Raw genomic sequence first — 15844 nt, forward strand, 5'->3', positions numbered from 1 at the left:
GGCAGAGGAGAGACCATCTCAGGGGCTCAAACTCAGGAACCGTGAGATCATGACCTGAGCTGAAATCAAGGGTCCAACGCTTAACCGACAGAGCCACCCAGGCGCCCCTCTGAATTCTCATAAATGTGTTTGTTTCCAGGTAGGCCATGAGATGAGCTTCTAGAGGACAGGTCCCTCCAGAATTCTGATCTCCAGGCGCAAGGGAGGGAGACCCACATGGGGTCAGGGCTGCTGACGAGTGAAGGGAACAGGACTCGGTGGCCTGGTCAAAGATGCTGACGGAGGGACGGGCTTGGAACACGCAAGTTCCGGGAGGTTAGTCTGCTCGCAGTTGGATGGGAGGGGGACATGATACATGGATTTTCAGGGTGATGCTAGGGAAGGGAGGCTTGGTGTAGTTCAACAGTAGGGAGCCTTGGGGGGTTCTTGAGCAGAAGAGTGGCTTGACAGTATTACTATTTGGGGCGAGGGCCCTTCCTGGCTTTCGAGGCATTCCTTGGAGGTATCCAGATGAGAGTTCTGAACAAGCCATTGGAAGGCCCACGTTCAAGTTCGGGTTCTGCCTTTCCACTTCCCGCGAGGGCCTTTTCCTCCTGGGGCCTCACCTTCCACAGCTGTCAAATGGGAGCAATGACCCTTGCAGTGGGGGCCTCCTGGGTTTGCTCTAAAGGGCCAAATAAAGCCTTGTCTCAAAGGACATGTGAAGAGCAGAGAGGCAGTCCTGAAGGATGATGCTGATGCCACAGAAGTCTCGTTAGTGGGTATTGATACGTGCTGGGCACCGTGGGGTGGTGAAGGCCAGGAGGGGGGGGGGCACAGGCTTGCAGAGAGCTGGCCTGTTTCCGTGTCCCCGGCCCCTGGCGCAACTTGGGCACCCTAGGTGTGCGGCACTGGCGGGAAGGGTGCAGAGGCCTGAAGCGGGGTGTGGATGGGAGCGGCTTGGATCTCTGCGAGGTTGTTCTGAAAGAGCCACAGCAAACCGTGGCATCGTCCGCACGCGCCTTGCCCCCTGTTCTCTAGGAACTGGCCATCGAGCTCCCTGTGGCAGGTAACTTTTGGGCCTGAATCCGAGCCAGAAGGCCCCCTCGTTTTACAAATGGGGAAACTGAGGCCAGCAAGTGTCAGGGATGGGCTCAGGGGCTCTCAGGCAGCCAGAGGCAGGCCGGTCCTGGCCCAGGCTGGGGCTCCACTGGATTCTTCCCCAAGGGTCCCACCCAGACACTCCCCTGCAGCATCAGAGAGTCCCGGCCACCATGCCCCGTCCCTGGGAGACACAGATGCCAGGATGTGCGGGGAGTTGGTGCCGCTAATTAGTCGCATCATTCTTGGCATCTCACACAGCCTCGGGGAACTGGAGAATGTCATTGTCAAAGTATTTTTGAATATTTGCCTTCTCAGCAAGTAGATACTGTGAGAACACTCTGTCTTCCATTCGGGCGGATACTAACAAAAATAACAAGCACCGTGAGCTAGAAGGATCTGGGAGCTCGGGAGACAGGCCTGGAGGAGTCCCTGGTGCCGCCAGCCGCAGCTGCAACACTCTGCCCTCTGGGCCTCGGGTCCTACCCTAAACTGGCTCATTCACTCTTCAGATGTTTATGGAAGCCTGGTGTGTGCCCTGTACTTCTCTGGGCTCTGGAGGAACAACTGTGAACAAAACAGACAGGAATCCCTGCCCTCAAGGGGCTGCCGTCCTAAGAGGGAGTCAGACAGTACAAATCAATAAGGTAGGCTAGCTGGGGGGAGCGTGCAAAGGAAAAATAAAGGGTGTTGGGTTGAGGGGCGTGGCCTTCTTCGAGAGAGTGGTCAGGGTGACTCACTGAGAAGGTAAGATCTGAGTCAGGGTCTGAAGGAGGTGAGGAGTGAGCCCAGCAGATTTTTGGAGAAAAGGATTCCTAGCACAGAGGACAGCAGGTGCAAAGGCCCTGTGGTCTGGGGATGCTTGGTTTGTTTGAGGATCAGCAGGAAGGCCAGCGGTGCCAGAGCTGGATGGTGACACAGAGAAGGTGAGATGACAAGATGGTGTCCGACAGGTCACAGGGGCCTGCTGCGGAGGGCCTTGTAAACCACCGGAAAGCCCGTGTTTTCATTCTGAGTAAGGTGGGAGCCACTGGAAGATTTAGAACAGGGGAATGACATGATCTGTTTTCTGGCTTTAACCATGTCCCTCTGGTGCTCATGAGTCAACGGCAGAGGCAGACGGGCCCGGGTGAGAGGTGACGGGGTCACAGCAGGGTGCAGGCAGTGGAGGAAGGAGAGGGGCTGGTTTCCACATGTTTCCGTGGCAGAGTGGACGTTGGATGTGGAGTGCGCGAGAGAGAAGCCACGATTCCTCTGGGTTTTGGCACAAGCATGTGGGAGAAGAGGGGACGTGTCCCCGAGATGGGGCCCGGGGTGGGCTCGGTGTTGTGAGGTGTGTGGTGCCCGTGGGACAACTCTGGGCGGACCGGAGCTGGTGGCTGGGCTTGAGGGTGAGTCCCGGCTGGAGACGACACAGATTCGGAAGTCACTGGAGTCGAGGAGTCCTTTAAAGCCAGGAGCCCGCCTGAGGTCACTGAGGGGGGAACGAGAGCAGAGGCCTGGGGCTGGGACTATGACAGCAGCATCCCTCTGTCCCGCACAGGGCAGCACCTAGGGGGGCTCGGCCCAGACGCCGATTTCCCCGTCGTCACAAAAGCCACGGGGGTGCTCAGGCCCCTCCATCCCAGACCACTGCCTCCTCCGGGACCTTGGGCCACCACCCGAGAATCCAGGGCGCGTCCTTTAGACAAGAGCGGCGGGTGGGAATGCCAGGGGACAGAGTGCAGGGTGTGAGGCTGTATCTAGGTTCAGGGTCACCCTAAGCTACCCATTACGGCCCAGCATCCCCTGTGGGTGGGCTCCTGCATTGAATTGGAAGGCTGAGTTCCAACTTGGATCCCTCGAATCTTTGTGCGTGCCTGTGTGTGTGTGTGTGTGTGTGTGTGTGTGTTCGAAATGCGCGTAACAAAATTCACCATTGTAACCATTTTGAAATGTCCAGTGCAGTGGCGTTAAGGACATTCACAGGGCTGGGTCACCACGTCTGCTGTCTGGTCGTAGAACTTCATCGTCAATGGTCGGACAAGACCGCGTGTACCCATTAAACATGACTCCTATCTGTCCCCGCCAGGGCCTGACGACCACAAAGCTAGCTTCTGCCTCTATGGATTTGCCTACTCTGGACATTTCGCAGAAGTGGAGCCGGACCCCGTGTGACCTCGTGGGGCTGGTTCCATTCCTGCGGCATCGCATCGGGTCGAGGTCATCCATGACGCAGCCTGTGTCGGGCGTGGTTTGTTTCTTGTCAGGACTCGGTCCCCCATTCTTGGCCGGTTCTGAGTTGGACAGTCCCCACCCTGCTTCATCAGGTGGCCTTGAGGATGGTTAAGTGGGATAGGAAGAAGCAGGTCCCTGAGTCGCAGCGCAGAGGGGCGGGGTCGGCGCCCACAGCATGGGCAGGGGCCGTAAAAGGGGCTCGTGGGTGCTTTTGGGGGGGGTTGTGGCAGTCAGCTTCGCCGTCAGCCAGCCTTCCTCCCGGGCGGGGGTCGGTGACCACGCGGCCATCTGGGCTTCCGGGGTTTGCTGCCGTTGTCTGTCCTTCCGCTGTCTGTCTGTTCTGGTTCTGTGGGCCCCGGGCAGGACTGAGGGTAAATGGATAGGCTCTACCACCATCTTTCCTTTCCTTCTAAGAACTTCTGAGGTTTCCGAAGCAGCCCTTTGGGACGGGCCTCATGCCCTCCTCGGAGGGGAAGTAGGGGCAGGGAGGCCTCCCAGAGGAGAGGGCCGTGGCCAGGTGACCGAGTGGGGCTGGCCTCGGTCTGTGCTCAGAAAATGCGGGGCATTTGGTGAAAGGGCTCTGATGTCCCTCACTTTGCCCCCCACCCCCTTCAAAGGACGCCTCCCTCCCGGGACACCCGTCTAGAAGCCACCTGCACTGAGGCCCACCGTGTGCCGGGCCAGCAGGGGAAGATGCCAGTGAGCTAGCCGTGAGGGCAGCAAGAGAGGAAGGACAGTGACTCTGGGGGTGGCCCTTCGGGTCACGACAACCCTTCTCACGCCAGTGGCCACAGCGGCTCAGCGGGCCTTGCCTCCACCTGCGTCTCCCCCAGCAGCACCCCCGCTGGCGCCATAAGGGGGACACAGGTGTACTGTCCCCGAGGCCAGCCACCGGCCAGGGACTGAAGCACACCCTGAGCAGGACAGACCTGGGCAGACAGACAGCTGGCCCCTGTGCCAGGGTGGAGTCTAGTGAGGGAGTGTTAAGGGGACAAAGAGGGCTGTAACTGTCATGGAGATAAGGCTGAGGAGGGGGGTGGCGGGGAGGGGAGGAGGGGGGGGAGGCGGGCTGCTGGAGGGTGGGGGGTGGCCATGCTCTCTGAGGAGGTGCCCGCTGAATACCGTGGAGGCAGCCTGTTAAGATCCAGGGAAAGGTGCTCCAGGCTGAGGAACAGCCCACAGTCTGTGCAAAGTCCTGGGGGCAGGAGGGGAGGGAGAGGCGGGGAGTGGAGGTCAAGGAGGGAGGGGGGGCCATGTCCTGGGGGGAGGGCAGCAGGAAGCCCCCGGGGTGTTGTGAGCTGGAAGAGATCCCTGTTTCCAAGGCGATCTCTGACAGTCCAGTGACTGGGGGATGAAGCCCTGGGAGGGAGGGGACCAGCCAGGTATGCGGTGTGTCTGGCCCGGGGGGGGGGGGGGGGGGGGGGGGGGGGGGGGGGGAGGCTCCACGTGGCTCTCCTGAGCCTGGCCCAGTGGCGGTGACCTGTCCCCAGGACTGTACGTTAACAGACCTCTCAGCACGGGCCCACCCCCCTCCCCCACCTGCCAGGACCTTCCGTCTCTGCTGTGTCTCAAGGGTAATCTATGGTCGGCCTTCTCTCATCTGCTGTCCTGTGGGGGAGGGGGGCTGTCACTCCCGCCGTCCACTCCTGTGGGTAAGGGGTGGGTCCTCACAATGGAAACCGCAGGCTGGAAGGCGGTTTCTCTCTGAGGGTCTAAACGCCCGGGTGCGGCCAGAAGACAGCCTGCCAGCCGGCCTCTGCCAGCCACAGGGCTACCTGGGAAGCCAGAGCCAGGCCCCGTGTCTGTCCCCGGCGATATGTTTATGCTCTGGCTCGGTGTAGTTTAGGTGTCCCGGGCTGACCCCACGACCAAGTCAGCAGTGGTGATTTGATGAGCCCCTGCGCTGTGCGTGAGGCTCCGTGCCGAGCCCGGATCCCAGACACCGTGGGCCACAGGTGCAGCCTCATGGAGCTTAGTTTCCAGGGGGGAGGGCAAGTGCCACCCATCGGTCATTGCAATCGTGATTAGTGCCAGATGGGCTGGGACAGGGGCCTGAGGTGGTCACAGAGGTCAGAAGAGCGCTCGGAGAAGGTGGCCTGTGAGCTGAGCCGTGGAGGGTACACAGCCTGATAAGGGGAGCATCTCCTGGGCAGCCCTGTGGAGGCAGAGGTCTCCAAGATGGGACTGTAGACACAGACCTGGGGCCAGGGGACCATGGCCTCCATGTGGAGACTTGCCTTGGCCACATTTTTTTTTTTTTTTTTTTTTTTATTTATTTTTGGGACAGAGAGAGACAGAGCATGAACGGGGGAGGGGCAGAGAGAGAGGGAGACACAGAATCGGAAACAGGCTCCAGGCTCCGAGCCATCAGCCCAGAGCCCGACACGGGGCTCGAACTCACGGACCGCGAGATCGTGACCTGGCCGAAGTCGGACGCTTAACCGACTGCGCCACCCAGGCGCCCCTTTTTTTTTTTTTTTTTTTTTTTACATCTTATTCTGTTTGTTTCATTTGGGAGCCCGTGCTTTTAAGTGCACTTTTTTATTAAAAAAAATTTTTTTTAATGCTTATTTGAGTGTGTGTGTGTGTGGTGTGTATGAGAGAGAGAGAGAGAGCATGAGTGGGGAAGGGACAGAGAGAGAGAGAGAGAGAGAGACAGAATCTGAAGCGGGCTCTAGGCTCCGAGCTGTCAGTACAGCGCCCAATGCGGGGCTTGAACTCGAGAATGGAGAGATCGTGACCTGAGCCAAAGTCAGACACTCAACTGACTGAGCCACCCGGGCGCTCCATTGCCTTGGCCACCTTTGAGGCCTGGGGTGGGGGTCTGTCTCTGCTGGTCCTTCCATGTGTATGTGGCCCCTTGAGGGAGCCACCCTGGGAGGCTTCACCCTTACCCCAGGCCTGCAGCTACCCCCCAAGTCCTCTGGGCGGGGGGGGGCTTCTTAGGCAAAGAGTAAAACCTTCCAGGTGGTATTTCAATAAAGAGTGGGGTGGCCTGGGCCGGAAAGGGCCTGGGTCTGCTTCCCTTCCTGAGTCCTGCCCGGCCGACAGACTCCGGCTCCGGTCTCTCCTCCGGAGAGACACAATGGGGACACACACAATGGGGACCTGGCCAAACGGTCTGTGGGATGAGGGTCCTCGAGTGGCCGTCCTGTGGTCACCTGGTGAAGCCAGCAGCACCCAAGGAGGCCGTGGTGGAGCCAGATGGGGGAGATGTCCAGGCCCTGAAGGGAGGCTCTCCCAGCCTCCCCCTGCACACGAGGGGTGCAAACAAAACAAAATCTGTAGGAACGCCAGGATACCTGTGATGTATTCTCTGTGTTTCCTTCCTCCCGATTCCTCTTTGTTGTTTAATCGTCTCTACTTCATTGGGATAGGATTCATATACCATACAATTTACCCATTTAAACTATACAGTTCAGTCGTTTTTAGCGTATTCACAGAGCTGCAAAACCATTACCACAATCAATTCTAGAATGTTCCATCACCTCAAAAAGAAGCCCCGTACCCATCAACAGTCACTTCCTATTACCCTATTCCTCCAGCCCCTGGCAACCAATAATCTTCTTTCCTTCTCTATGCATTTGCCTGTTCTGGACATTTCATAGAAAGGTGATCAGATATAATGTGGTCTTTCGTTACAATTTTTTAAATGTTTTTATTTTATCTTTGAGAGAGACAGAGAGAGCGTGAGTGGGGGAGGGGCAGAGAGAAGGAGACACAGAATCCGAAGCAGGTTCCAGGCTCTGAGCTGCTGTCAGCACAGAGTCCTACGAGGGGCTCGAACTCATGGACCGTGAGATCGTGACCTGAGCCGAAGTCGGACACTCAACCAACTGAGCCACCGAGGTGCCCCTAGTTTTGATTGTTTTGATTAGATATCTGGCAGTGGAATTGCTGGGTCATATAGTAACTCTGTATTTAACTTTTTTTTCCCCTATTGTTTTCTGTATTTAACTTTTTGAGGAACTGCAGACTGTTTTCCAAAGTGGCCGCACGATTCCACATTCCAGCAGCAGTGTTGTGAGGGCTCCAATTTCTCAACATCCTAACACTTGTTATTATCTCTTTTTTTATTATAGCCATCCTGGTGGGTAGGAAGTGGCATCTCACAGGAGTTGTGATTTTCACTTCCCTGAGAGCTGATGTTGAACATCTTTTCATGTGCTTATTGGCCATTTGTGCATCTCCTTTCGAGATATGTCTGTTCAGATACGTCACTCATTTTATTTATTTTTATGTTTCATTTATTTTTTGAGAGCAAGAGAGACAGAGCACGAGTGGCGGAGGGTCAGAGAGAGAGGGGGAGACACAGAATCTGAAGCAGGCTCCAGGCTCCAAGCTGTCAGCACAGAGCCCGACGCGGGGCTCGAACTCACGAACCGTGAGATCGTGACCTGAGCTGAAGTCGGCCACTTAACCCGCTGAGCCACCCAGGCACCTCACTTCACTCATTTTAAAATGAGGTTGTCTTTTTATTGTTGAGCTGTGAGAGTTCTTTATACATTCGTGATAAAGTCTCTTACCAGGTGTGATTTGCAAATATTTTCTCCCATCGTGTGGACTGTCTTTCCACTTTCTTGATGGTATTGTTTGCAACACAAAAATTTTAAATTTTGGTGAAATCTGATTTATATACTTCTTTTGTTCCTTATGCTTTCAGAATGCATTTAAGAAGCCTTTGCCTAACTCAAGGACACAAAGACTCACTCCTGTGTTTTCTCCTAAGAGTTTTATAGTTTTAGCTGTTACAGTTAGGTGTATGATCCATCTTGATTTATTTGTTGAGTTATGAACACATCAAGTAACAAGATCTGGAGGTGGGTCTAACGTCTCTGTGATTTGGGAGATGAGTGTACATTCTATTCTGAGCTCTTTCCAACAATTGTAATGTGATGAAACAGTACCACGAATTCTATGAGTGTCAGAGTCACAGCCATTGCTAATACCACCTACATTCATAACTGAAGAAAATGCTGGATTTCAGCTAAAGGTTCATAATTATCCTCCCAGGTTCACAGTCCCCCTGAATTCTATCCACAGACTGCCAGCTAAGAACTCCTGGGATGGCTAAAATTCCTGCCTCAAGTCTCAGTTGTTTTTTTTTTTTTTTAAAGGTTTATTTATTTTTGAGAGAGAGAGACAGAGAGAGACAGAGCATGAGCAGGGGAGGGGCAGAGAGAGAGGGAGACACGGAATCCAAAGCAGGCTCCAGGCTCTGAGCTGTCAGCACAGAGCCCAAAGCAGGGCTCGAACCCATGAACTGTGAAATCATGACCTGAGCCAAAGTCGGACACGTAACCGACTGAGCCACCCAGGTGCCCCAAGTCTCAGTTTCTGAATAGTCTTGATGGGTTAAACCCTCCCAGGATTGGCTTCTGGGCTGTTTTCCTGCCACCCCAGCTCCAGTTCCCTTTGTCCTCTGCCTGGCTCTAGACTTGGGGAAGCTATCTCTCACCTAGCAGAATTTTCTAACAAGGCGAGGCTGCACAGCTGTGTGGCTGAGAAGTGCGGGATCCTCCACTGGCCGGATGACTTGACCCCTAGGTGCCTCAGTTTGCTTACCTGCAAGGCATGGAACCAGTCATAAGTGTGTTCACCTGATGGGCTTAGTGGGCTGATTGAATCCGTGCAGGATTTCAAGGCTGAGCACAGAACCGGGCACACAGGTACACCCTCAAGACCAGCTATTATCAGTAAGTCTTTCACAGGGGAGGGGGAGGGTGCTGTTTCCTCTGCTTACATATTCTTTCCTTGTTTTGCACCAGGTTAATGCCCAGTTATTTGTACCAAGAATCTTTAAGTTCTAACAGAAACTCAAAATACTCAACCTAAAAAATTTTTTTTATTGAAAAATTTTTTTTTTTTTTTACTGTTTATTTTTTGAGAGGAGAGAGAGAGAGACAGCGCAAGCAGGGGAGGGCAGAGAGAGGGAGACACAGAATCTGAAGCAGGCTCCAGGCTCTGAGCTGTCAGCACAGAGCCCGATGCGGGGCTTGAACTCACAGACGGCGAGATCATGATCTGAACTGAAGTCAGACACTTAACTAAGCCACGCAGGTGCCCCCAAATGCTCAACTTTAAAGGGCAGCATTTTAGGCCTGGTTGATAGGGTGTAGGGAGGAGAAGAATTCAAAACTTCTCATCAGGCCTCAGCTCTCCTCTTCCCACAGGCTGGTTGGGGAGGGGTTGCTCCCTTGAGCAGGGCCTAGACTAGCCCGGGCCACATACCACAGGGCACCTGAGCACAAGTCCTGGGAACCTGGCCCACCTGCTCCAATCAAGGTCCTCTCCGAGAGGCTCCAAGCTTTTCTGGGCCTTAGAGACAGGCTTTTTCCTAAGAGGGTCTGAAAAAGTTCTGGAAAGGGCAGTGATTGGCCTGGCTCGGTCATGTGCCAATGCCTGAGGCACTCACCGCAGCCAAGGGGCTGGGGAGGTCTGATTAGCCAGGCCTGGGTCACGTGCTTGTCAGGTTCTTCCCCCCCGCCCCCCTCCCCACCAGCCAAACTCCTGAAGGAGGATGTTGGGGAGGAGCTTATGCTGGGGAGATGCCGGGCTGATAAAATTCAAAGGCCTTCCCCCTCTTGTAGGGCTTGTATCAAGTGTTGGTCAGATCTCTCTCTTGTTTCAGGAATCTTCCCCTCACCGGGATTGACTCCTGCTCTGTGCACCAACAGCACTCTGTATCCTCTATCATCCACTTTTCACTCAACACATTTTTAATGAGCACCTGCTATGCATCATGCACAGAGCCTGGAACCAGGGAGGGGATGGAGGTTGCAAGGGGACCGGAAGGGAGTGGCCTGTGGGGTAGGAGAACCAGGCATCCTGAGGTCTAGAAAGGTCAGGAGTTTCCAGAAGATGGAGTAGTGGACTCAGGTGCTGTGGAAGAAGAGCTCAGGGAAACCAGTAAATGATTGCTGGCTTCAGCAGCCTGGAGGTTGTGAGTGACCTCAGCAAGAATTAAGAGTAGGGACACAGCCTTCCTAGGGTGGGGTAAGGAAAGACTAGGAAGGAAGGAAGGGGGTGGAGAAGGCAGGTATAGACACATCTTTGCAGGTTTCTGTGGGGTTAGTAAGGAAATGGGGAGGAGGTTCATGGACTTGGGAGCAAGGGAGTTATTCCCTTTCTTTGGAAAATGCTGACTCAGGGGAAAGAGAGAGCTTGAGGGCACAGGAGACCAGCAAGGGGAGGGCAGTGGGAAGTGGGTGCCTGAGATCAAGATCACAGTGGGAGAGACTAAAGCGGAGGCGGGGGGGGGGGGGGGGGGGGGCGGCGGCGGGGGTGTGTGTGGCAGGTGGGGGACTTGGGGCCAGTCTGGAGGCCAGAAGAGGAGAGAGATGCCATTTGATGGCCTCCGATTTCTCGCTGAAGAATAAGGAGAGGTTATTGGCTCTGAGTGAGGGCGGAGGGCAGAGGAGCTGTGGGAGGTATAAGGAAAGGAGAGAAGGTGGGGATATACGGGTCTCAGAGAGTGGGAGAGAGTGTCACTGAAAAACATGGTCGGGCTGCTGACTGTGTGGCGGGCCAGTTTGAAGTCTGAGGTCACAAATTCCCAATCACAAGAGTTGTGTGGATATCCCACACAATAGGTAGGGGCAGGAAGGGGCTTTTCATAAAGTTGCAGGTTCCCTGCGGTGGAGGAAGATCAGGGCCAGGGAGGTGGACTCTATAAAAATCCATTAGGCCAGGAAGTAGTTAACTATTATCTGTGTTTTTTCAGATGAGGAAGCTGGGAGGGTCAAGGTCAGTATGGTATCCATGTGGCTTTGGGTTCAAACTAAAAAGGGGCCTGGCATATGTTGAAAGTAACTTAGGTGTTAATATTTGTTGAAAAAAGTGAATGGTTGGATAGTCCAAAGATGTAACCACAGCCAGGAAGTAGCCCAACCTTGGGGTTTGGTGGGTGGCACTCATGACCCGTGTCATGCTGTCCTTGCTGCCCTAATAAATGACTCAATATCACCTTTGCGCTGTTGTAGGCTAATCATTCCAGGGTCTGATGGTAGAACTTCATAGGACACCAAGTGAGCAGGGCAGAGTGGTGTTAACCTCATTCCTTACACAGTGCTCACCTCCAGATGAGTCACAGAGGCCCTCCGCCAGGTGGCCCAGCCCCAGAATGCCTCCTCTGGTTCCTAACCCTGGGCTTTGCCGTCTGGACCCTACCCAGGCCAGCTGGTGGAGGAGTATCCCAAGGGCACACATCTGTACCGCCTGGGGCTCTCCAATGAGAGGGGCATCCTTTTAAGGGGAGTCCTGGAGATGAGACCCTGAACTTGGTGCCAGCCGGCTCCTCCTCCTCCAGGAGGGCTCCTAGCCATTGAGGCAGAAGTGATCGTGGTCACATCATTGAAGTTAATAATGATGGTTCATCCTGCATAAAATGTGTTAGAGAACACTGTGCTTATTAAGGTTTTAAAACCATAAAACTCCAGATTTCTCCCTGTAGCTATTTATATCTTGAGCTGGTGTAAACTGTCCCCTTATAAAGCTCAGGTTTGAAGCAACTTAAAAGTAACTTAAAAGCTATCCGTTGCATTAAAAAAATTATTTATAGACCTTCTCTTGTCTCCTAATTATGCAGGAGCAGCGCGCTGTTTGGGGGGGGGGGCGGGTGGTGGAGGTGGGACTACGAGGACTTCCAGGGGAGTCCCACGCTCCCCCCAAACCCCCATCCAGCGGTAAAGCAGCCCCCGGGCTGGTGGGTGATCACACCAGGCAGGGATGTCTCGAGCTGGGTCGTGCTCTCCCTTGCTGGGTGCTCGGCGTGGATCAGGGGAGGCAGGGCAGGCAGCAGATCCGGAAAAGTGGCTCTTGCCTGGGAGGAAGTTGACCCTCCTCCACTACCAAGGGCTTGGGATGAAAATAGCTTCTTCCTCTTTACCCTTCCTGGCCCCAGCCCATTTCTATAAGTCCTCCTCCCCATTTCTGTAAGTGTCCCCTCCCGCAGGGACGATTCGGTCTCTTCACTGAGGACTAACCGGCCCTCAACGATGGCAAGGGACCCGGGACCCGGACTTTGCGTCCGGGCAGAGGCCGCTCGGGACCCTCCCTCCGGTCCCCTTGGACGCGGCGCGCCAGCGACTGGGGCAATTGCGGCGACTTCCAACCTCCCCCAACCCAATTAGCAGAAGCCTCCACAAATACTCTGAGCACAACCCCCACCCCCCCACCCCGCTGTTTCCTTTCCCTTCGGGAGACTGTCACCTGGGAACCCTGTCCCCTGCAACGGGGACCCGCGGCGCTGAGCCGCCGCCAAATCCCTTGGGAAAGGTGGGGGCGCAATTAGTTTCTTCCAATTAGTTTCCCCTCTTTGTATAGAACCCATTCAAACTGTGGATGTAATCCTCCGCGCGAAGGGGAAAATAGTCCCGACCTTGCATTCAATTTCTGTTCTCGTGTCGCGCATATTTTACTTTTTGAAGCCAACTGGACTCTCAGAGGGGCCCTTCGCGGAATGTGGGGGCCGAGGCTGCCGGTGGTGCGCGCAGGTGAGGGGGTGGGGGCCGCAGCAGAGGGAGGGGGCGGGGAGGGCAGCTAACTCCTCGCTATTGCCTAGAGAGATGGATCATGGGGCGTAGAGAGATTGCAAACCTCAAACCACGTACAGCGGGCGATACGCGTCAACCGAACCTGACCAACGGAAGCCCGGAGCCTCCCCCTCCCCGCGCTCCCGCCCCCGTCCCTTGGACAGACGGGCTCGCCGAGCCAACCGCGCTGCCGCTCGCCGTCCGAATCCCACACAAGCCAATGGGAGCGCGCGGGGGGGGCGGAGCCAGCCCGCGTCGGGTTGGGCTGCGCGCGGCTTCCCCCCCCCCACCCCCGGCTCGCCCCAGGCCCCGCCCCCTCCCCCCCCCCCCCCCCCCAGCCCGCTCGCGGCTCCCGGAGTAGTTAGTGCCAGTGAAGTGCGGGCGGCGATGAGAGCGAAAGTTGCGCTCGGCTCGGCGCTGGGGGCTTGAAGCCGCACCGCGCTCCGCCCGCCCGGCCACCCCCGGCTCCGACTCGCGCCCGCGGGTTCCCGCCGCGCCCGCCCGGCCCCGCGCCTGCCCGCGCTCCTCCCCCCCCCCCCCCCCGCCCGGCGCCCCCTCCTCAGGAGCCGCGGGGCCCCGCCACTTTCGCCCGGCCCCGGCCCCCGCCGATGCCGGCCATGGTGGAGAAGGGCCCCGAGGTCTCAGGGAAGCGGAGAGGGAGGAACAACGCGGCCAGCTCGGCCGCCTCGGCCGCCGCCGCCTCCGCCGCCGCCGCCTCGGCCGCCGCCGCCTCGGCCACCGCCTCCGCCTCGGCCGCCGCCGCCGCCGCCTCCGCCTCGGCCGCCGCCTCGGCCGCCGCCGCCCCCAATAATGGGCAGAATAAAAGTTTGGCGGCGGCGGCGCCCAATGGTAACAGCAGCAGCAACTCCTGGGAGGAAGGCAGCTCGGGCTCGTCCAGCGACGAGGAGCACGGTAGGTGGCAGCCGCCCCGCGCCGCCCCCGCGCCCGCCCGCCCGCGCTGACCGCGGTGCTCTGCTTCCCCGCAGGTGGCGGCGGCATGCGGGTCGGACCCCAGTACCAGGCGGTGGTGCCCGACTTCGACCCCGGTGAGTAGCGCCCCCGGGCCCCGCGACCCGAGGGGGCGGGGGCCCCCGGACAACTTTCTTTTTGTGTGTGTTCGCCCTGCTGTCCGCGGGGAGAACAGCAGGGCGAGGACGGGGAGGGGAGCACACACCCGAGCGTGGTCCGCGAGCGCGCCCCGCGCCCCGGGGAGGCTCCAGTCGCCCCCCGGTCGGGTCGCTGCCGCCTGGCCCGCTGCGCCCCCGAGGAGCGGGGCGGCGTCGGCCCGGGGGGTCCCGGGGTCCCGGCCGGCCGCGCCTCGGCCGGGGGTAGGGGTGGCGGCGCCGGAGAGTTAGCGTGCTGCGAGCGCCCCGGACTCGGGACGCCCTCCGACCCCTCTCTGCCCTGCCAAATGTCGCAGCACTTGCCTTTTTCTCTTCCTGCTGGCCCCCGGGCTTCTGCGTGCCCCTGCCTCCCCTCCCAGCCTGGGGCGAGGGGGGAGGAGAGAAACGACCCCCCCCCCCCCCCCCCAATTCAGTTAAGAAGTGTGAGCTTCCCAGAGGGCGCCTGCCCGGGGAAGAGAGGCTTGCTCGTGGCAGTTCGATTTTAGGACCTATTTGTAAACGTCCGTGTGTTTCCTTTTTTGTTTTGTTTTGTTTTTCTTGAAGGAAGGGGTTGTGAAAAGAATAGAACCCTGGGAAGCTTTAGCCTAACGAATTATTTCCACCTCCAAGAGATCCCTCCACCCTAGAATGGAACATTTACTTTCCTTGCTGCTGTTCTGCGTGGAAGCAAATTTAAAGTGGTACCAGAAAAAATCTAATCAGACAAAGGAATTCGTCAGATTTTAGTGCGTGAGATTCTAGCCCGGCTCTCCATGAGACTGTTCTTTAAAGATTGTTGGCATAGAAGATGTTCGAAAGGACATGGGTTTTATGCAATAAAATTCGAAAGAATCTTGCACAAGTGGAGCTAACAGGCTTTCTGGTTGGAGGGCTTTAGAGCAGAAGGGTATCTAGGTTATACCACTAGTTTATTTGAGAAAATAAATGCATAACTGCCTTTCCTTGGAAACAAGACTGCAGAAAATTGCAAGGATCTAGTCCTTGAGAAAGGAGATCGCTCTTGAGCTGTTATTAAGGTACTAAACTCTGGGCGTTCTTTGAAGTGAAAATACACAGGGATCCCTGAGTGAGCTTTTGGGCACTCTGGGAATAAATGACCTTGCCCATATTTGCTTTCTAAATTTTAGTCTGTTGATTTAAATCGCTTACATTTATGTAGTCTTAACACCCAGGTTTGTGTTCCTTTTTAATTCGTGTTAGTCTTTTTGATCGGTTCCCCTTCCCCCACATCTTCCTTTTTTGGTAGTGACTTCTCATTGACAAGAGTGACAGATAGAACTGGGAGACCAGGCTTTTTCTCTTGTGTGCATGCCTTCTCCATTCCTAGGTTGGCCACCAGGGGAAGCATGCTGTTTTTTGGTTACAGTTGACCCTATCTTCATTTTGTAGGTCAAGTCCATCTTTGTTTTAATACACGGAACATAAAGCATAGGTTGTCACCAAGTTTCTCACATAGATTAAAAAAAAAAATCAACTTGCCACGGATCTTTTAGTAAGTTGGTCGATTTTTAGTACGTTTTGGTTATGTTGGTTTTGAGACCTTTACTTAAGTATGTTGGATGTGACTAAGGAAATGGCAACAACAGGAATTAGATTTCTGATCTTCTTCTAAGTATCGATGTCAGTAGTGAGCCTGGCTTTGGGTTTGTTCTTTTCTTTGAAATGGCAGATACAGTAGGATCCTTTCTTGAGCTGCCCTTGTATTTTTCATGGAATAGGTACCAGCATGCATTTGCTAGAGACCTGCCACTCTAAAAGTGAAACATTGTAAATGTTCTGCATAGTCTGACTGCCAATGGGTTGGGTTGTGGCATTAACATTTACAGATTGCCTATTTTGTGTTGTTTTAAGCTGGAAAGGAATCTGACTGGTATGAAATAGTTTTAAGCC

General features: G+C 55.7%; 1 protein-coding gene across 1 annotated transcript in view; it reads left to right on the forward strand.

Annotated features, from left to right (window-relative positions):
- Positions 1 to 13190: 13190 nt before the first annotated feature.
- The window catches only part of RCOR1 (REST corepressor 1), a 126759-nt gene continuing 124105 nt past the window's right edge, over positions 13191 to 15844 (forward strand). Inside the window, exons 1-2 of the mRNA XM_019461907.2 lie at positions 13191 to 13742; positions 13817 to 13876. Of these exons, the coding sequence (XP_019317452.2) occupies positions 13439 to 13742; positions 13817 to 13876 (364 nt within the window). The 5' untranslated portion in view covers positions 13191 to 13438. The remainder of the gene's footprint in view (positions 13743 to 13816; positions 13877 to 15844) is intronic.

This window comes from Panthera pardus, unplaced genomic scaffold, assembly GCF_024362965.1.
Source record: "Panthera pardus isolate Hobbes unplaced genomic scaffold, ASM2436296v1 HiC_scaffold_24, whole genome shotgun sequence".
NCBI lineage: Eukaryota > Metazoa > Chordata > Mammalia > Carnivora > Felidae > Panthera > Panthera pardus.